The sequence below is a fragment of the Sapajus apella genome, unplaced genomic scaffold, assembly GCF_009761245.1.
Source record: "Sapajus apella isolate SASKATOON/1434 unplaced genomic scaffold, GSC_monkey_1.0 scaffold183, whole genome shotgun sequence".
NCBI lineage: Eukaryota > Metazoa > Chordata > Mammalia > Primates > Cebidae > Sapajus > Sapajus apella.
The window spans coordinates 1,224,977-1,246,975 of NW_022437123.1; the positions used below are offsets into that span (position 1 = coordinate 1,224,977).

At 39.1% G+C, this 21,999-nt stretch overlaps 1 protein-coding gene across 3 annotated transcripts in view; it reads left to right on the top strand.

Annotated features, from left to right (window-relative positions):
• Positions 1 to 21,999, top strand: part of TMTC1 (transmembrane O-mannosyltransferase targeting cadherins 1) — a 267,544-nt gene that overhangs the window by 169,868 nt on the left and 75,677 nt on the right. For all 3 annotated transcript variants that reach the window (XM_032268575.1, XM_032268576.1, XM_032268577.1), the window contains one exon: positions 11,509 to 11,630. In XM_032268575.1, coding sequence (XP_032124466.1) covers positions 11,509 to 11,630 — 122 coding nt within the window. The remainder of the gene's footprint in view (positions 1 to 11,508; positions 11,631 to 21,999) is intronic.

Sequence of the window (21,999 nt, forward strand, 5' to 3'; positions counted from 1 at the left end):
AAAGCCTTTTAACCATCTTTGTGGAAACAAATGATCCATCAGGCTTTTATGACCACATGTTTTAGAAGTAAGGATGTGGGTCTTATCCAATGAGATGCAACGTATTTTGATTATAGAAGATATTTTGGATTTTGGATGAGTACATTAACAAATAATAGGAATCAAATCTACCATAAAGAGTAATTCCTCTAGAAGTTCAATCATGCAAGCAAATCTCATTTTTTTTCCTCTTTTTTTCTAGCTCTTAAGAGAGGACCTACTACACTTCTTGTTACATTCATCTGTAGTATCCTTGAAGTAAGCCAAACATATCTCTGTAGTTTGATATAGTAGAATGGATGATTACCTTTAGGAAGTGCTGCTTTAAGACATTTAGATCTTCACTAGGAGAGTGAAACTGTGTGGTACTTTTTATCGTACTTCCTCCTTATTAATTTTAGATTATAGAACAAAGAGACTGTCTTCTATATGACAATTCCAAGTAAATGGATGAATTATGCATTTTGGTAAGCGTGACTTGCTTTGTGAAAAAGTAAAACATTTTGTCACTTTCTTAACAGAAAAGAAGTGATCATCCTGATTTGGAAGACTTTGCCCAAGTGACGTCTTCTTAACAGAAACATTTGAGCTAGGGTCATAGATAGAGGACCACTTCTCCTGGGCATGGATATTTCCTTGGAACAAAATGGTTTATGAAAATATATCTGATTTATCCTTTTCCATTCTTTCCTCTACTTCATCAAAGCTAGATGTATTCCTGGCATTATTGCATGTTTAAATCCCTCTTGGTTCTTAATTGAATCCTTACAGAGGGAATAAAATGATTAAGCGCTCCTACCTCCCTTCTGCACTGGGTCTCCTTATTAAGTTAGAGTTCTTGACCTAGGATTCTGTGGCATTACTTGTGCCACAGCCATCTCCATTTTGCCAATCAAAGTTGGATATTTTCAGCATGATGCTTCAAAGCCTCGACAACTATGCAAGCTGGCTATCTCTTTCCACCCACTACTCCAGACAGGTTCCCAGTACAGGGTTGAGCTTTTGCTCAGTTGTTCTCTCTTGATTCTCACAGACACCCATCTAGTCCACCTCAGGGTGCAGCCTCCCACTGAAATCACGAGTGTCAGATGGGGATTCTAGGTATACCTCACTCAAGATCCCCTTTCTTCTGAGTCACTCCACTAGCTTGTATCTCAGTGCACAAGGACACATATCTCTTAGGGCAGTATCACTCTTTGGATTTTCCAAATCCATCTGCCTGAGTAAATACTATAACAGATATGTTACAGGATTAAGTGATGATCACAGTGTTACATTCCTGAAAAGTTTATCATAAGCAGTGGAACATTATAGAGAGAAGCTTAGAACAATAAGAAGTTAGGAGTATGTGTAGATTTAAAATCTAGAAGGCCTTTGACCCACTACCTGTCCACCTAGCTTATTCATTGAACCACTGTGGTCACTAGAATTTGGATGCTCCTTCACTCTCCTTACTGAGAAGGGCAGTTGCATCATAGTATTTGATTTTGTATCTATGTCAAAAGTGATTATTGTCCTCTCCTCAAGCCCTCTCAGATGTAATATTGACTTACAAGTCAATAACTAAGATCAGTCAAATAAATTATGTTTTATCTCATTGTGATCAGAGGACCTGTATATGTCCATTCTTTTATAGGATGGATGTCAAGATGAGTGGATGAGGCCAGGGGCAGTGGCTCACGCCTGTAATCCCAGCACTTTGGGAAGCCAAGGTAGGCAGATCACTTGAAGTCAGGGGTTCAAGACCAGCCTGGCCAACGTGGTGAAACACTGTTTCTAATAAAAAAAATTCAAAAATTAGCCAGGTGTGATGGCACATGCCTGTAATCTCAACTCAGGAGGCTGAGGTGGGAGAATCACTTGAACCCAGGAGGTAGAGATTGCAGTGAGCTAGGACTGCACCACTGCACTCCAGCCTGGGTGACAGAGCAAGACCCTGTCTCAAAAAAAAAAAAAAAAAAAAAAAAAAGTAAAAAAAACCATGAGTGGATGAACCATCTCAAACCATTCATACATGTATTTCTAACTGAGTACTTGACAAGAAATACATCTTCTGCGCCACAGATCCTGTTGCATTCCTGTAGAGTATAGAATAACATCTTGTGCTTGCATTTATTTGGCAAAGCAAATCAATGGCACCCTCTGTTAAAGGTCCTCAGCAGTGTCTCACTTGACCACCTTCAGTTGTGGGGATGTATCTCCCATCAGTGTGTTTCTGCTATGAAATCAGCAGGTATTGAAGGGCTGAAATTTCTCCCCACACTTGGCATTAACTTTGGATACCAAAGCCACCTGGACTGTGGGAAAATGAAAGGCTTTGGAGTAACTCAGACCTCAATTTGAAACCTTTGCTTCTTACTGATTGGATCAGTTTAGAGAAGTGTCTCATGCCCTCTGGCCCTCAATTTCCCCACCTACAATGGGGATAATTATACCTACTTTGTAATATGATCAGATTTCAGTGGTCCATTTTAAGTCAAGTGTCTGGCACATGGTATACACTTTAAAGATATTTGTTTTTCCTCCATTCTCTACCACTTTTAATCTACTGGGTAGCTTTTGTTGTCCACCCCCATACCCCATCTATGTGAAACATGCATATAATAATTTATAAGTTAAACAGGCCTTTAGAAGATGTCTTGTCTTACAGATCTCTTCCATCTCTTTAGTCTTTGTCATGCTTTTTTAATTCAATGCATAGCTTTCTAATGCCTTTTCAATTTTTGTTCAGAACCACAGAAATGAAAAAAGTTCATTTCTGATTTTTTCTATGTCATCATAAATTCCTGTAATAGTTGCATTCTAATCAGGAAAATATTTCTTCACCAACATGTTTCTAATTTACTGAATTCCCTTATCTTCTCACTAGTGTTTGCTGAATTTAAAGCAAGTAGAAATTTTTGCATTGGACTGATATTTTTCAATAAAGTGCCTTCTAAATGTTCTTTTGCTTTTATTTTTTAAACACTTAAATACACCCTTAAGCAGAATATAACTTACATTTCCAAGTAAATTATGAATTAGTTTATTCTCAATCAGAGCAAAGCAATCCAAGAGTTTCATGATCCTTCCTCATTTAACTCTGAAAGTTAATTGCTGTTGTGAGATAAGACATTTTAATCTCAGGAACTGGTGTTTGTAAGAAGGATCAGGCTATTGATTAAAAACAAATCAAACAAAAGACTGTGCAAAAAAAAATGCAGTTCAGAACCAAATACCAGAAATCTAAAATGTCAGTTTATGATTTTAATCAGCCTTTGGTGTTCTGTTCATTAGTGCATCTGGCAGAGCCTCTTGGCAAAGAAACTTTGGCATGGGAAAAAGCAGTGTTTAAATTGGCTTGGGGAAGACATCAAGTATACAAGTCTACTTTTGTCTCTAAGGGGGTATAATTTCTTCATTCATTTCCCCTTTTAAAAATTTACTCCCTGTGCATTTATGAGTAAATTTTAGAGCTCATGAAAGTGAGGAAATGATATCACCAGCCTGAGCCAACTAGAGTGTGGGTTGGCAGCTCCACTGTTGAGATCCTGAACCTGAGCCGTTTTCTCTTCCAACTCAGTGTATCCCATTGATTTCAGACAAGAAGGAAAAAACACAAATGGCACCTTTCCGTGTCTACATTTGAGATGTGGGTTGTGCTCATGTCACAGGAGGACTGTCCCTAAACATCTTGCAGTGTAGCCTTTTGGCCACTGGGGCCTGAATCAGGCTCCCACTCACGAAGGTATGTGACACCTGTTAACAGGCTCTGAGAATACGCCTTAACTCTTATTCTTTTCACTCCTAAGACTGCCACAGGATTCCCTTTGTCCCCACATTACTCTCATGGAGCTGAGATTCTAGGTCTCATTTGAGTCATAAGAAGTGGTTTGTTGCATTTAATCATTGTCATAGCAGTAAACACTCAAAACTTCCTCTTTTTCAGCTACTGAGAGATTGGTTTCAACCCCGTTTGCCAGATAACAAAGCTCTCTCAGATTGATGTTGGTCTTTACTGTTTCTATATTACATTTTAGATTTTTTATAGCCTGAGTGGCCTTAAACAGGGTGCTTCGCTCAAAGGCTGAAACGTAATGGAAAGACAGTGATGTACAGGACCAAGCCGGGAGTATACTGGAGCCAGCTCCTAGCAGCTCACACCGGTCCAAGCTCTGATCTTTCTTTGGAGTCCACATTTCTGCCCTGACCCCATATTCTCACTCTGCTGGTCAACCCTCCAATGTCCTGGCAGGAAACGTGGTTACGGCCAATGAAGTGATTGAAGAGAATTTATGAAGCGACCATTTACTACCACGTGGGTAGCATTCGTGAAGCCACATGCAATGGTGACACTTACCAGATGGCTTGGAGGGGCAGAGGTGGGAAACAGCCACCAGCACCTGCTGAGAGCCGTCGCCACGGAGAGAAATCCAACGGGAGCTGTGCCTGTAGATAGGCGAGCCTGGCCTCTGCCAGATTTGGAGGTGGGAGAGGCTACTAAAATTTAAATGAAAACAGACACAGCAGTGAAGGCCAGGTAAGCAACAGGGCGACTTAGGGCTCAGTGCAGCTTCCCAGAGGGAGTGAGTCAAAGGCACATTTGTGCAAAGCTCAGGCAGAATCCAGTTACCCATAACAGCCAAGTGCTTTCTGTTCCTCTAGCTTTGCATGGCCCATACTGGTCTTAAAAGTGTTCTCGGATTCTGAGTTAGAGTATTGAGGGTGGAGTCAGTTCCCCATCCATCAGATGCGGCCTGTATTATCTTCAACCTTGATAGCCACAGGAAACATAAGGGCTTTTGCAGAATCAAAGTTCACAATATTTTAAATAAACGTGAGACCTGGATTTGCTCAAGTGGAGGCTGACAGTTACATTTCCTGTAGACAGCAGTAGGAATGTTATGCCAGGAATCTAGATAAATTTAAATATGCATTGGTGACTACCATCAAGCAATCCACAGTCTCAGGGAGGAAGCAGACCCAAAAAACAGATATAAAAAGGAGAGCCTAATAAGTATTCAGCCATACTAGCTGTCAGCCTGGCAGATGCCTTAACCCCAGGGCTGAAGAGGGGGCCTTTACTGTCATCAGCTTCCCTGTGGATTGATAAATTGGAGGCAGACAGCTAGATCCTAGGGCTGCCAAATAAATCCTTAGGATTGAAATATAGCTGTGCGATAGATAGAACCCTGTGAACATACTTGTGCCCTAAATGCAATGTACCATTTCTCTGAAACTTGTTTAGAGATGAGAAAAAAAAATAGTAATGATGACAATAATTACTATAATAAGCCATTTTCCACCTCTCTGGAAGACAGTGGCCTGCAGTGTGTATCATCTGTGTTGAATTGGGCAGGAAGGAGTCCTGTTTTCATTAATACCCACACACTGCTGGGTAGGGTGCACACATGCGTATCAAAATGTGTGTGTGTGTGTGTGTGTGCGCGCGCGCGTGCGCATGCGTGCATACATGCGCGCGTTAATGCGCACCCGTATCTTTGTCTGTAAACTGCACTTTGAAAGATGAACTGGAAGTGTGAAGAAGAGGGAGTGAACCAGAAGCTACTAGGCTAGATGGGTTCTGCAGCTGGATTTCCTCTGAGGCAATCTATGGCTTTGAGAAAAGCCCTGCTCTTCCCATAGCTGCTTGGCTTGATGTGTGTCTGTGCCAATGGTGACTGAGTGATTCTCTCAGCACCCCCGGCCTGGTGGTAAGACAGGATTTTCACCTCTTTGCAGCTCAGGGGGATGCTTTTCTCTCTTCTTACCAAGTCAGGCAAGAAAAATCAAATCTAACACCTGTAATAGTGAATCTATCACACGTTATTTCTACAGATATAATAGGTATCAATTCCTTTTCTTTTGTGTAGTTGATCATCAAATTAAAGCTCAGAGAAGTAAATTATTTTTCTGAAGTCACAGTTAATCAATTGCCATGTATTATAACAGCTATATTATTAGCTGTCTTATTTCTCACAGCTCTTCCCTCCCTAGTATCTTTGGGAATAAATGAATTACCATTTGTTCTTTGTCCTAAAAATGAATGCACCTGTGTACTTTGGAAAATACCATGAATGTTCTCTGTTTTCTTCTCGTATTTTGTTATGGTGTCATCTAAATCTATTAGGCTAAAAGAAGCTATAAATTATTTAGCCAATTTTGTCACATCAGTGACCCACAGGATACAGAATTGGGTTCCCTCCCAGTCTGCCTCATCCTAGGAAATTTAGCCATGTCCATGGCATTTTTTCTCCAATTTTACTGAAGCAGGAAAGGCCATGAAACAAACCTCTTAAACACTGAACCGGGAAGGAAGTGGTGATTTATTCGGCCGGGAGCTGCTGCAGCATAGATGCCTAACAGCCGAGCTCCCCAACAAAGAAAATCCTTGCCCTTTTAAAGGCTTACAACTCTAGAAATTACATGTGAAAGGTCCTGGGCTTACAACTCTAGAAATTACATATGAGTGGATCCTGGACTTACAACTCTAGAAACTACATGTGAAAGAGTCTTGATCCATGAAGTAGGTATGGGTATGTGACTTAGGTGGGGGTTTGATCCTGTTTAAGTAAAAACAATGCCTTCCAGAAAGATTCCTCCATACCATGCCTGTGATCTATAGGAATGAGATTAAGGGTGGCACCCGGTCTGCCAGCCTTTACTTCTCCTGTTGAAATGCAGTGTAGAAGTGTTGGGGGAAGGGCTCTTAGAAACTTAAGAAGATTAAGGCTCTCCTTCTCATTACAACTTTCTACTTGGCAGATTGACTTGTTATTCAAATAAGTGTGTTGTTCTTGAATATTTTTAACCTCTCTTGACTGAATGGGGATGAGGAAAGACAAAGAGTATTGGCATCCATTTAATTTGAAAATAGACAATTTTTTCATGAGCATTAATTTTCTCAAAATGAAATAACAATCATGGAACTTTATTGAGTTTGGGCACTACACTACTGTCTTCAGTTTCCTGCTTTAAAAACAAAGGAAAACACCCCACAAGATTAGCAGTATAGCGTGATGGCCTGTGTGTAAGCTCACAGCTGACAACTCTCAAAAACTGGACTTTAGGTTCTGAAGAAATCTTTGTAATGACCTAACCACATTCAACCCTCAGGCATACTTGCCTCATTTTGTAGTTGAGGCACCTTGAGGATGGAAGGGATAATATTGCCCATCCAAAGTTACCAATGGTATATTGGTGGCAGGGTCACAACCTGAATTTGGACATGGACCCTGAACAGTCATTCATTTTTCTTTTTTTGAGATGGAGTTTTTCTCTTGTTACCCAGGATGGAGTGAAATGATGTGATCTCAGCTCAACATAACCTCTGCCTCCTGGGTTCAAGTGATTCTCCTGCCTCAGCCTCTTGAGTAGCTGGGATTACAGGCATGTACCACCACGCCTGGCTAATTTTGTATTTTTAGTAAAGACGGGGTTTCTCCATGTTGGTCAGGCTGGTCTTGAACTCCTGACCTCAGGTGATCCATCCAACTTGGCCTCCGAAAGTGCTGGGATTACAGGTGTGAGCCGCTGTGCCTGGCCACACTTACTTTTCTTTCTATTCATAAGGGACCCTTTAGTTACCCTTCATTGCCTTTAGGTGAAGGTCAGTTCCACAGGAAAGTGTGCAAAATGCTTATTATCTGCCACCTGCTGACATGTCCAGTTTTATTGCCTGCTTTGTACATTCTATATCTTCTCCTAAGATTGTGCCTAGCTGTGACCACCCCTCAGTCACAAATTTGTCTTCCTTGTAAACATTTATTGACTTTTCAAGCCCAGATGTCACCTCCACCAAAAAGCCCTCTCTGCCTGCCCCCCTTCCTACCAGTTCGTTTCTCTGGCCTGGTACATTTATTCACTTAATTGATTTATTCAGCAAATATTCACACTGGGTACTGAGCGAAGCACAAGTTATGCACCAGTGAACACAAGTGAGGAGCTCTCTGTGCTCATGGAGCTCACATTCTAGGGGCAGACACACAATAAAGGCAGTAAACACCCAGATACACACGTAATTACAACTAGAGTGATGTCATGAAGGAAATAAAGACTGTGCTGGTGTCTGAAGAACCTGGTAGAGGGACAGATGAACATGCAACCCTGTGACTTTTCACTGTGCATGTCAGTCTTCCCTAGCAGCAGTCCGTGCTATGGGCATCCTGTTCACTATGGGCCTCGAAGAGTGAGGGGAAGAAAGAGAGGTTGGCTGTGCTCCCAGCTGACACCCACCACTGAGATGAAGGTGCCTCCCAATGTGGTGGCTGCCTGGCGCTCAGGGCTTTGTTGAGTCAAGAACATGAACACCCACCGTAGTGAGGAAGATGCTTTGTGAAATGTTAACCATCACCTGCGGAGGTCTGTCCTGCAGACCCTGACTAAATGACGGATGATTAAATGCACTCTCACACCATTACAGTGATTCAAGTGGGCTAGGAATGGTTGTCAGCTGCTTCCAGAGGGCAAAATGTAGCCAATCGACCAAGACCTCCTGGACATTCACACATTTATTCTGCAAAGGTTTCACAACAGAGGTTGTAAGCCATGCTTATGGATAATTAACATGGTTAAAGGAGTGGTTTTAAGAATGATAAAAGCTTTAAGTTCTGGGCCCAAACTAAACACTGTTAAGGGGTAATTCTCCTTTGATCTCCCCCTGAGAGGACCATCCAGCACAAAGTTTGTGTGAGTAAACGGAGTAGAGACAAAGGGTTGTGGGGTAAACAGACAACTGGGGAAGCCTCTTATACTTTCTATGTCTTTCCTATGCTAATGTAATGGACCAGCTGTCTTCAGCCTGCCCCAATAAAATCTTTCCACCTTCCAAAAGGTTTGAGACTAATCTATAACTTTCCCTAATATTTTGCGAAGCCACCACCCCAAGTGAATTCCAACAACTTTGGAAAGGTAAGGAGATGTGATGCTAGGGATGTGAAGAGAAGTCTCTTTGAGATCCCCAATAAGGGCTGTTTCCCCATAACCTTGATGAGGGCGAGTGGGGTGGCTCATTGGGTAAAATGGTATTGAGGGACATGGATAACAGCCTGATCATTGTTCTGCTTATACCTGCACTCTTAATTCTTGGTGCTTAGGATGAATTACTGGGGTGTATTATATTCTCTTTAGAAACTTCTTTGGGAAGATGTGAATAATTTTATAAAAAGTATTTTAACTTTTGAAGCATCAAAAGAAGTAATCAACTACCTCTGTAAAATAAAAGTGTACATATAAAAAGGGAATATCAACATACTACTCAATAATAAGCTCAGAGTAAATGAGGAACATTCGACAAGACACTTTGTTCTTTGGGGTTTGTTTTCAATTTTAAGAAGAAACACTTGCTCTTGATATACAGGATTCTCGTGAAGATTTTTTTAAATTGTGTACTTTAAGGTAATACTCATACAGTGTTGGTGGAAATGTAAATTAGTTAAGGTACTGCAGAAATAAGTTTGGAGATTTTTCAATCGATTAAAAAATAGAACTACCATCTAACCCAGCAATCCTACTACTGAGTGTATGCCCAAAGAAAAATAAATCATTCTACCAAAAAGATACCTGCACTTATGTGTTTATCACAGCATTTTTCACAGTAGCAAAGACATGGAATCAACCTAGATGCTCATCAACAGTGGATTGGATAAAGAAAATACAGTCCATATGCACCATGAAATACTATGCAGCCATAAAAAAGAACAAAATCATGTATTTTGCTGCAACATGGAGGCAATTAAAGGCCATTATACTGAGTGAATTAACACAGAAACAGAAAACCAAATACCACATGTTCTCACTTATAAGTGGAAGCTAAACACACAGACATGGAGATGGGAACAATAGACTTTGGAGACTCCAAAAGGAGAAAGGGGGAAGGGAGGCAAGGGCTGAAAAACCTCCTGTTGGGTATGGTATTCACTCTCTGAGTGACAGAAACAATAGAAGCCCAAGCCTCAGCACCACACAATATACCCTTGTAGTAAACCTGCACATGTACCCCTGAATTGAAAATAAAAATTTAAATATAAACAAATAAATTATAGAGTTTAAATTCTCAAACTGAAATATACTTTCTAAACTCAAACTGTGGTATGAATTAGAAAGATAACTTGCAGCTTTTAAATAAAATATATTTGTTCTTTCTTTTTTTTTTTAACCTTTATGGTCGGTTTTGGGAGATCATGAGTTGAAGGCTTGTTACATAATCTTTCTTTCCTTCCTTTTAATTCTAAAGGATATGATTCCTTTAGGTCAAAATGAGACCATTACTTACAGACCCATTAATTATATAAGGGCAACTGTCCAAATCATATGGAATCACTCTCAGAAAATGTATTACTCTATATATTTTAGTCAGTAAAACAAAGATTTTAATAAAATCAAGGTGACAAGTATCCCAAGATGTTTAAAATCTTTATACTTTGTGTAAAGATTTTAATCTTTAGATTTTAATCTTTAATCTTTACCCCAATAAAGATTTTATAAAATTTTTATACTTTATACTTTTAAAGTATTTGTAGCTTTTATTAGGAAGTTTTATTTATATTTATGACATTCTTTTACTTATTCTTTTCCAATTATTAAAAGTAATAGACTTTAAATTGTGTATAGGAAACATTAAAAGCTGAACTATGGACAGTCTATTTAGTTTTCTTCTTAAACTTAAAAAATACATATTCTTCTGTTTTAAATGTAATTCTCTTCAAATGTGTCCAGACCATAAATACACATGGAAATACAAATGAGTTTTTACAATGTCTTTGCAACATATTATCAGCAATAAATAAGGTTTTTTTCTGTTAATTATAAGTGACCGAAAAAAATCTTTACAAATATATATAATAACAAAGAAGGTTCTTCATCAGTTTCATGAATTATTATAACAATTTTTTATTCAAAAAAATCAATGATGTAAATACCTGCTTGCCAACATAATGAGAGGTGTGACAGTGTGCTTCAATTTAAACGATCCCTTCTCCATTGGTGTCCCAAATTTTATTAGTATTTGATTTTCTTGATGTTCAACTTTGCTTCTCCTGGTGAATTTTTTAAAGAAAGTACATTATATTTTGGGAAGATATAATTACATTATCTACAGTGCCTTACTGTGTTTGATTTTAGCCAGTTGCTTTGCTCTTTGGAAATGGGATGTCTGGAAAGACAGGGATTCTGAACGGAGCCAGAACCACAAAGCTGGGTTGCTGTAAAGCCAGCGCTGAACAAGGAGCAGCAGTCACTGATCGTATTGTGCCAATATCCATGTATCTGGGTGGCACATGTGTGTCAGGGGTACATGCGTGTGTTTTGACATGCCAGCCATTTTAGCCTGTCAGCTTTCTCTGTTAAGTTCAGCACACCGGTCAAAAGATTTATATTGATCTAATTAATTCGTTTCTTCATTGAGAACCTGAAAATGAAGGAGATGGTTAAATGCTGCCTGAAGTAGAATTAAACAGAATTTAATTTATCCTTCACTGTTGTGTGTTTCAGAGACTGGAGCACAAGGAGGTTTTAGTTGGCTTGTTGTTCCTGGTGTTCCCGTTCATTCCAGCCAGCAACCTCTTCTTCAGGGTGGGTTTTGTGGTGGCGGAGAGAGTCCTTTACATGCCTAGGTAACTATTGCATATGTTTTCTCCTATGAGACCTGCCCTCTGTTACCAGCATTAATAGTTCCAGAGAGACAGTCTTTTGTGTGTAGACCATTAGATCCTCATGGGACAAGGGAGGTTATTACCTCAGCTTTAAAAACAGCTACACAGAAGGTTGGATGAAAGCAGGTGTGCACACATGTACTCTTGTTTACAGTGGTTTAACCTCAGTAGCAAATTTTATACTTTAAATGTGAAATATCGACTTGAGTATATTCAGGATTTTAGTAGTGATTATTTATCACTACATCTATGTCTACATGTGTTTTATTAAACATAATTAGAATACTTTTCTAGAAATAGTTTTTGACTTGCATAAAAGTATTATGTTCAGTAGTATGATTGTAATTAACTTCTTTCACTCTTTTTTCTTCAATTTAAAAATGGAAGCAATCTTGAGAAAATTTATCCTTGAGAAAAGAAAAAATGATTTAAAAATTAGAGAGGACATTCAAATGTGTGTGATTACATGATGCCACTTAGCTCTGAATGTTTGCCCTGTGCTGAGGCTTGTCCGTTCTCGTCTTACTTGAATGTGTTTGTTCCAAGGCCACTTTTCTTTTCTGATGCTTGAAAATGTCACTGAATCAGGAGACCAAGCCTTGGTTCTGCCATTTATTGGTTGGGTGACCTTGAACAAGACACAAAGCTTTTTTTGCGCCCAGATTTTCTCATTTTTATAATAGGCGTTTTAGTAAACTTGCTAAAATTAACATTTTGGATTATCATACTGCCTTTTAGACAAGTTCATTCTTCTTCTGTAAGTATGAACCTTCCTAAAAGGCAGTATCATAAACCAAAATGTTATGAGTAAATGAGTATTTTTTATGATATTATACTAGAAATTTTAAAACACATTTATTTAGAAATGAATTTCATAATCATTGATTCCTTCAAAACAAGTACCTAACAGCTTTCTTAAGAATTTGCAGTGTGTGGTTTTGACTTGTTTAAGGGGAAAGCAGCCCTTAATTTGTTTACTGTGTCTTCAGCACAATTTGAGAAGGAGATGAGTGCTTGATGAATCCTATTCAATAAGAACAAAAATACAACATGATTCTTTATATTCTACATGGTTTACGATGGGAGTCTTGTGAAGACTTGCCAATAATAATGAATATACCTGTAGTATAGAAGGCCAAAAAGTAGCATCAATCTGTATTCGGGATATGTTTTTGCTTAGACCAGTTGAATATGTCTTAGCTTTTCCTTGTAGTATTGGTGATTCCGAATGGAATCATTCTCCGTTTGATATTCATAGAGCCCCTCTGGCATAAATGCTCTGTTAAAATCTAAAGCTACAAAAATTAGTGAATCTCAGTGTCTGTGCTCAATGAGTTAACTGCAGATTAACAAAATTGAATCCTCATATTAAGCATTTAATAGGCCCTAATATTTTATAAATACTATTGTATTATAATCATTAATGCTATTTTATCATTAATTGCATTAAAACGTTTGTTGCATTTTTTATTATATTTCAGTCACTATGCTAAGTACTTTCTAATTCACATTGTAGTAGTGGGTCACAGCCTGCCCTGAAGCAGAGGGCCTGCATTCAAATTCTGAATTAAATATGATCGTGATTCCTCTCTCAGCTGTATAAAACGGGGATAGTAATAGCACCTAACTCAATGACATATTGTGACCATTAAATGAAATAATTATAGGACCAGTAGTGATGGCTCATGCCCCAGCACTTTGGGAGGCTAAGGAAGGTAGATTATTTGAGCCCAGGAGTTTGAGACCAACCTGGGCAACATGGTGAGACCCTGTCTCTACAAAAAACACAAAAAATTAGCCAGGCATGGTGGCACGCACCTGTGGTCCTAGCTATTCAGGAGACTAAGGTGGGGATCTCTTGACCCCAGGAGATTGAGGATGCAGTGAGCCATGATCATGCCACTGCACTCCAGCCTAGGCGACTGAGCCAGACATTGTCTCAGAAAAAATAAATTTTAAAAAATGAGATCATTATATTATAAAACTTAGTGTTTTGTATTATATATGGTCAATAAATACTAAGTATTTTTATTCTTGATATCAGTTCCCTGAGGTAGCTGACAACATTATTGCCATTGTACAAAATTAAACTTGGGCTCTGAGAGGTTAGTTAAGTTGCCCCAGCTGGTATAGCTGGTGAGTGGCAGAGCTGGAATACAGATCCCTGTCTTCTACAGATCTCTTACCTGCCAAAGTGAAGATGCTGGACTCTCAAATATACTTGAATGTGGAAGAAGAAATGATAGAGTTCAGATTTTCAAGATGAGCAGAGAAAGTGGTTTTTCTAATTTTTTAGAGGCAGTTTTCGAGTCACTTAGCTTTGGCCAAAGGTCTTGCAAGCCTAGATGAAAAATTTATTAACAGTTGAGACTACTCGAACCAGGCTAGGGGGAAAGAAGCCAGTCCTAGAGTAAAGCCACCATCAAGGGGAAGCAGCCAGGCCCTGAGTATGGACAGTTTTGGTGACAAACAGTCATGGGTCTTATTGTCTTCAAGCCCAACTTGGATTGATTGACGTTTAAGTTCACAGTTGTTTCCATGTTAGTTTCTGATACTTTCAACCACAGTGGTTCAACTATGCTTATGAAGCTGCTCCTTCTATGTTTTAGTTGGTTAGGGTTCAGAAATGAATAAAATGTTATTCTGTCCTAAAAACAACCTGCTTGAACTTCCAAACAGTTAATAATTTTATTTCTTATCAGGGTTGAATGCAAAAGCTTCCCCGTTATATATTAGTTCACCAAAGAGATTACATTTTACATTATCTTCACTTTCACAAAAGTATACATTGCAGAATAGACAGAGGTTTGAAATGGTTGTAAGGGAAGATTTGCTTAAGCACTTGTTTGTGTCCTTGGTATATGAATGTACCTTAACATAAATATGTGACTACAATATTTCACATACTGCCAGTGTATCTTTCCTTCTGCAATATTCTGTTCTATGAAAATGATATTTGAATCAAGCCTTTTTAAGAAAACTTGATCTTAAAAAAACTTATAATTAGTTATTTGGAGTCAATCTGGACTTTGATAAACTGAGTTTTCTTGAGGTGTTATTTATAGATCTAATCACGTGTTTTATTAACGTGGAACTGATAGAGTAGTATACTGAAAGCACACGTAAACACAAAAACACTCCATTTGAGGGCATTGATATCTTTAACTTCACCTTTAATTTATAGAACATATTCACGTAAATTATTTCATTTATTCCACACAACAACTCTTTGATGTAGGTGTGGCAGATAATACTAAGCCTTTGTAATATAAACCACAAAGGCTCCATGAGAGATTCTCCTGTGGCCACAGAAGTCATGAATGGTAGAAAAGAGCCCATCTCAACCAACCAAGGGCCAAGATCTCTTGCCCAGTTCCAGACTCTTCAATCTCCAATGAATTCCCAATTCTTTTTTCCTCATTGGAAACTCCAAACATAAAGTCTACAGTAGAACTTCATGTTCTACTGCATGTAATAGAGTCCTTGGGGCCTTAGGAAGTTCCTATATTTATAATAACCTGGTAGAAACATGTCTGTTTCTATCTGGAATACATACAAACGTTGCACACTTCCTGTTTCTTACTCTATTTCGCAGAAAAATAATTGCCTAACGGTAATATTATTATAGTATAATAAGTTTAATGTTATAAAGTGTTGTTTTGTGTGTATTAGGCATGGAGCACTGCAAACAATTGTTATTCCCCCTTACAATATAAACAAATTAAGAATTAGAGAACTTAATTTGTAGGATCAAACAACAGTGTCAAGGCAGATATGCAAACTGAGGCTTTTCTGATGCCAGAGCCCTGCCTTATTTACTACTAGACGTTTCATAAATTTTGGAGCTGGTGGGTGGACTGTGAGGCTGAGAGAAGTGGAATTAGGTAAGTTCTCAGAAGGTGAAAGCATTGGCGTTTTTCTCCCAGTTGTGCCATAGACATGCTGGGGAAAAAAAAAACAAAAAACAAAAAACAGAAGAAATCTATTTTTCTCATGGAGATCTGTATATGAAGACTCTTTTCATACTTAACCCTGGATCTCAATACCTAGCATGGGAGACTAGGGAAATACACAGAAATGTCTTTGGGGATTCTTTTCTTGGAATATGAATAGATTCTCACGTCCAAATATATTCATTCTTCTGGAAATTTCCCCAACCATTGAGTGTTTGAGGCGAAGAATGAGGGGGAAAGTGGGAGCCCTAATCAGATTGGAATGAAACTAATTAGGAGTAGGTTTCACTTAGACTCTCTGAAATTGGGAATTCTTTAAAAGAGTATAATGGTAAGATTGCCTCTGTCTTGTATTAGTAATGCTAGTTATAGCTATTCTTAGTGGGTTATTATAGCTTGTGGACAAATTAAAAGGTAGAGTTTCAGTTCCACTTAATAGCAAAAAGATACTCTTTGTTACTTATAATTAAACAGGAAATGAAGCCATAGCAAATATCATGAAATGTCTGGGCCAGAGGTAGAAAGCTGTCATTTTTCCACCTCTGTGAATTCTGCTGTAAACGTGAATGGGCAGTGTTGTTGTTGCTTTTTATTTAATCACTTAAAAGCTTCTGGGTGAGTTTCAGGAAAGTACATTTGTACTAACTATTAGGCAATGATGTGCTGCTAACAAAGTTCCCAAATAACATATTTAAAGCATTTGTTATTCTATTGGGAAAGAACAAACATTGGCGGTTTCCATTTTCTGTTAAATTCTCTTTGAATGTGCATCATAAAAGCAGAAGGAGAGATGCAAGTGTTTTTGGTTGTTTCAGTGCCACATGCCTAGCAGCTTGTCAATAAAATCAAAATTGGAGATACCACCAGCCTGTGAAGGAGAGAGGTGTCTTTGCATGTCAGATCGCTGCATTCTCAAACGTGCTTTGAAAATGCACCTTAGTATTGAGCTAAACCACACAGTCAGCAGCCTGAGTTCGGCTTTGGGCTCTCCAGGTTATGATTTTGTGAAGTGTCAGTGTTTGTACTGGCTCTTTTGTGTGTGGTGTGATGGTCTCTGATCAGCATCCCAGAACCTCCTTCACCAGACTGACCAGAGCAAGCTGGACTCTGGTTTCATCTCCCCGAAGGCTAGAAAAGCATGTCATTTCTCACTGGCTTGACTTCCCACTTTCAAAAAGAGGTGTTGTCCTGCCCCTAGTGATGGAGAGAGTGTTTCTCTTCCCTGCTGCTGAGATCTGCTTTCAAACAGATGTTGAAAGATGAAGTTTCATAGCGGAGAAACATCTTGATCTCTCTGATATTTGTGTCAGATTTTTAAGAACGTGATACTCTCGAAGAAATTTGCAAACCTAAGTAGAGATTATTTTATATGGCTTAACATTTCTTTAAACCATATGTCAATATTAGGGTATTTGATTTAAAAAGTTTCCGTGTTACTTGATAACGGGTGCTGACTGAAAAAGAATGTGTTCTCCTTCATTCTGGCTATAGCAAGGATCTACAAACTATTGTCAACCTAAGAGGAAGAAGCTGAGGCAAAATGAGTAAAGTAGAGAGTTTATTTGGGCCAAGGCTGTGGATCCCAACCCAGCAGAATAGATTCAAGTTGCCCTGAATTTACACACTCCAATTAGCAGCAGTTACAAGTGGATTTTTAAAGGCAAAAGGTGGGACAGGGAGTGCGCTGATACAAAGTTCTTTGTCAGGAATTCTCATTGATTTACAATGAATAACATTGATTAGTGATTGGCTATCCATTGTTAAGCTGTAAGGTGGGGGTTATAGTATCTTGTGTGATGTTATTAAGTTACTTTATAGCCACTTGTGACAATAACAAGCAGATTCAAAAGATGAATACATAGCTCAAAGAGGGAAATAGGATGTGATTGCAGTCTCATTTTAATGCCTCTCTGGGCCTGATAATTAAAAGGACTTCATTCCTCAGATTAAAGAGTTTTGTTTTGTTTTTTTCTTACAAGATATGGCACATGAGCCCAATGTGGTCTACTGCCTGTTTTTATAGGTAAATTTTACTGGTACACATTCATGCTCATTTGTTTACATGGTGTGGATGGCTGTTTTCCTGCTACAAAGACAGAGTTGAATACTAACAACAAAGACTGAATGGGCTGAAAAGCCTGAATTATTACTGTCTGGCCCTTGACAGAAAAAGTTTGCCAAGGCCTAAATTATAGCATGTTGCAGATATTAGGAGACCGGAGAGACTAATGGGTAAAACGGAAGGATTTTATTTAGATACATCAATTTAGTGGATTCGCATTTGAAAACTGAGCAAATGACAAAGAAAATAGGGTACCTTTTATACACCTAGGATAATGCAGCAGCAAACACGTTTACAGAAGCCAGAACAAAGAACAGTTAATTAATTTGTAACATGTTTTGTGATGTTGAAAAGTAACATCTTGAGAAACACACTCCAGAGTTTTTATCTGCTCTGTGACCTTGCAGCAGGTCAGCAAGAAAAACAGGAATTTTTAGATGCCTGGGAACTTTGCTAAGAATGTGGAGAGGATAGATGAGGGTTACATGGTTTGCAGGAAGGCAGTTTAATATTTTGCCTTAAACAGAGCTGGGAAGGAATTATTTTAAACAGCACACAACACAGCAAAATTTATTATATAGCAACTATAGTTATAAGAGTTTGTTTTACTATTATTACTATTATTTAATTTTCTTCTTCAAGCACAGCATTAGGGCACCGAGCCTCCAGATCTGACCCTATTCCTAGCTTCTGGGGCTGTGGGCAAGTTACTCAACTCTTTTAAGCTTTAGTTTTCTCATTTACAAAATGGAGGATACTGAGGATTAAAATTTTTAATTAGATAAAATATTTAAAACCAGTACCATCCTTGCCACATGGCCTGAAGATATTGTGGACAGGCCCATACAAAGCATTTAGCAAAGTGCCTACCACAACAGGAAGCTGTCACTAGACACACAAACATATAATGCAGCTGAATGTTTGCATTGCTAGCTTCATTATTCTTCTGCCACTTTGTGACCATTGCTGTGAAGTTGCTGTAATCCCCATGTTCTCCTTCCACTTTGTTATAAGTAAAATTTCAATGCCACAAAAGAAATAGCACTTGAAGATAAATCCTCTCAGCAAGGCAGTTTACTGCTATAGAAGCGTGCGGCTCATGGATAGAGCAATCGTGGCCGCACGCTTGGACAAGCAGGGAGGAGGTACTTGTGCCTGACGGGGGTCATCCCTACTGCTGTATTGTTCCCCGATTGGCTAGAGTTAGACCGCATAAGCTAGTCTAATCTCGATTGGTCCAAGCTGGAATGGTAGAGTGGGTGTTTTGGTGGGGAGGATGATTATGGGCAGGTCAGAGCAGGTAGTCAGGCCTTTAACCTAGGTCAAAGAAGGTGACTGGTGCAGGTGACTGGGATGAGTCAGGATGGAACCAGGGGCTGGGGGAACAGATGTGAACTACTGATTAGAATTGGTGGAGAAGGTTGTTTATTGGAATTACAAGGAAGTTAAAACTTTAAAATAAAGGATTAAATAATAAAAGAGCTGAACATACTGACATACTGATTCTTTGAAGATAAACTTGGGATTCATTATAAAACCTTTGTTCTGCCAGATGGTAGCTCTGTTCCTATAAGGAGGCAAAAAATGACTATTGAGATGTCATGAATGCAGTAGTCAGGAAGAAAGTAGGTGATATTGTGTGATGAGGTGTTAGGAACCAAGAATCAGCTAGCCAAGTCAAATCCCCTGCAGCAGGACAGCACATGCAGTGTGGGCTCTGGAATCTGAAATTCCTGGGTTTGTATCTTTGCCCTATTATTTACTAGATGGGTGACCTGTAAACCAAAAAGTATCTGAGCCAGGTCTCAATCAATTTAGAGGTTTATTTTGCCAAGATTAAGGACATGCCTGGAAGAAAGGAACATGGAATCACAGAAACAATCTGCAGCCTGTGCCTTTCTCCAAAGATGATTTTGAGTTCGTTAGTATTTAAAGGGGAAAAAGTAGGCTGGAGGGGAAAGTGGGACTGTATGGTCACATGACTGAATCCACATGTTGGCAGAGAAATGAAGCAGGTAGGGGAATAGTCAATTATGTATTCTTCCCATGCTCAGTACATCAGCACTTTACATAAGATAGGGTGAACCTAGAGTAGCTGTGTGTGGAGATAGTAAAGCTTTTATCTGTAGCTAACTGCTTAGGAACAAAAGGAAAGGTAGTTTCTTGCATGATTCAGCTTTCAACTTAATTTTTTTTTCCTTTTGGAATAGTGAATTGAGGTCCCAAGACCTAACACTATCATAGACTTAAATCAGCAAGTCAGTTAACCTTCCTTTTCTTTAGTGTTTTCATGGGTTAAACATTAATAAAGGTGATCCATAGGGTTTTAAGGATATACTGAAATCAAATATATAAAGTGTTTGTCACAGAAGAGAGGCCCCACAAATGTTAGCTGTTAGTGGTGTTGCTGTGTGTAGGCAGGAGTGGGGAGAGAGCTGGCATTGGAGATGTGGGTATTGGTGTGCCACATTCCCTATGCATTTCAGGTCTTCTTCAAATGTCAGTGAAGACTTCTGTGACCACCCACATTAAAATCTCAACCTCCTCCTTCCCTTGATTTTTCTCCATGTAACATATCACCATGTACATGCCCTATTTTTTTTTTTACTTAGTTGCTAACTATCATTCCCCACCCATGTGCATTCTGCAAGGATAAGGATTATTGTCTCTTTTGTTCACTGATATGTTCTTGATATCTATAACAGCGTTAGGTACACAGTAAAATGTTTGTTAAATTTGATAAATGAAAGAACAGAGCCCAGAGGGCTTCATGGAGTGCCCTGCTCGGTTTGGGTTGGGAGCATCTGGGGTTAGAGGAACAGGGGGCAAGCAGCTCATGAACTTGACTAGCCATTGTGGTCAGGCAAGTAAATGACACCAGCAAGGTCAGTTGTACAATATAAATAAGATTTATAGAAAAGCTCCATGCCTCCAACTGTCATTGAACAAGAGAGTTGTGGAAGTAAGCATAGGTTTTTGGTTTGGGTTTTTGCTCTTACATTAGAGACTCTGTTCTGACAAATGCAAGGCTCTTGCAAGATATCTGTAGCAATCAAATCCAATGCTTGTGGTAAGGGGAACATGGGTCTCCTTACTCAAATCATCCTCCTCAATGGGGAGTAGGATGTTGACTCTCTTTGGACAGACAGTGAACCCTAAACTTGATAGAGCTGTGCTAACCAACTTATGGGACTTGAAGAAAGAAATTAGAGTTTCATCTTTATTCCCAGGGTCTCCCAAGTCAGAAACCTCAGATGCTTCTCTCTTGTTTTTCTGCTATTGATACAGAGAACAGAAGGTGGAGAAAAAAGTTTTTTAAGGAGGTGTGTTTAGGAATGAGAATATTTAGTTGTTTCTATTAACTAGAGCAACCTGATTCACTAGACTGGAGTTGTTTGATCGTGGGGCCTGTGTTTTACTATAAATACATGTTTAGTGCCTAGAATATTGCCAGCCACATAAAAGAAAGAATGAATAAATAATAGAACATTTATAGGGCCATATTTACTTGGAGCTGTATTAATACTTCCAATAGTAATAGTTTTAATATAGGATGTCTTTACACAAGCTTGCTTCTTTCTTAAGATAGTCTGTAATAATTTGTGGTTATCATTTTTGGAAAGAATCACACCTGTAATCTCAGTACTTTGGGAGGCCAAGGCAGGTGGATCGCTTTAGCCTAAGAGTTTGAGGCCAGCCTGGGCAATATAGTGAAACCTCATCTCTACAGTAAAATACAAAAATTAGTTGGGTGTTAGTTGGCAAATGCCTATGTTCCCAACTACTGGGGAGGCTGAGGAGAGAGGATCACTTGATCCCAGAAGGTTGAGGCTGCAGTGAGCCATGATCATGCAGTGAGCCCCCACACATAGCAATAATGGGTACATATATAGAACTAGAACTTATATTCTTCTATGTCCAAGTGGCAGGCGGGAAACATCTCTTTGGGCACAGAGATGATGTGAGGGACCATGTAGCACGAAGCCAAAGGCTTTTAGAGACGTAATGCTGATATGCAAAGTGCTACTCAGGTAACACGTGAACCCTGTGTCTACTGGTGAAGCTAGGCGTGTCAATACAGCTTGTCTGCGATGAGCTCCAAGTTGTGAAGTTCAGGAGTCACGCTGTGGGTATATTTTCCAAAGTGTAAGGGCTTCAGCTGGCCCTGGAAACAGAAAACAGTCCTCCTGGGTGACCAGCATTTCTTCCAGGACCTGACACAGAGCTTTCAGACACTGTCCCTACAAAGCTGTGATGTGACCTGCTGGAGCAAGACTCCAGATTTGGACACATGGTGGCAATAGGGTTATACAAT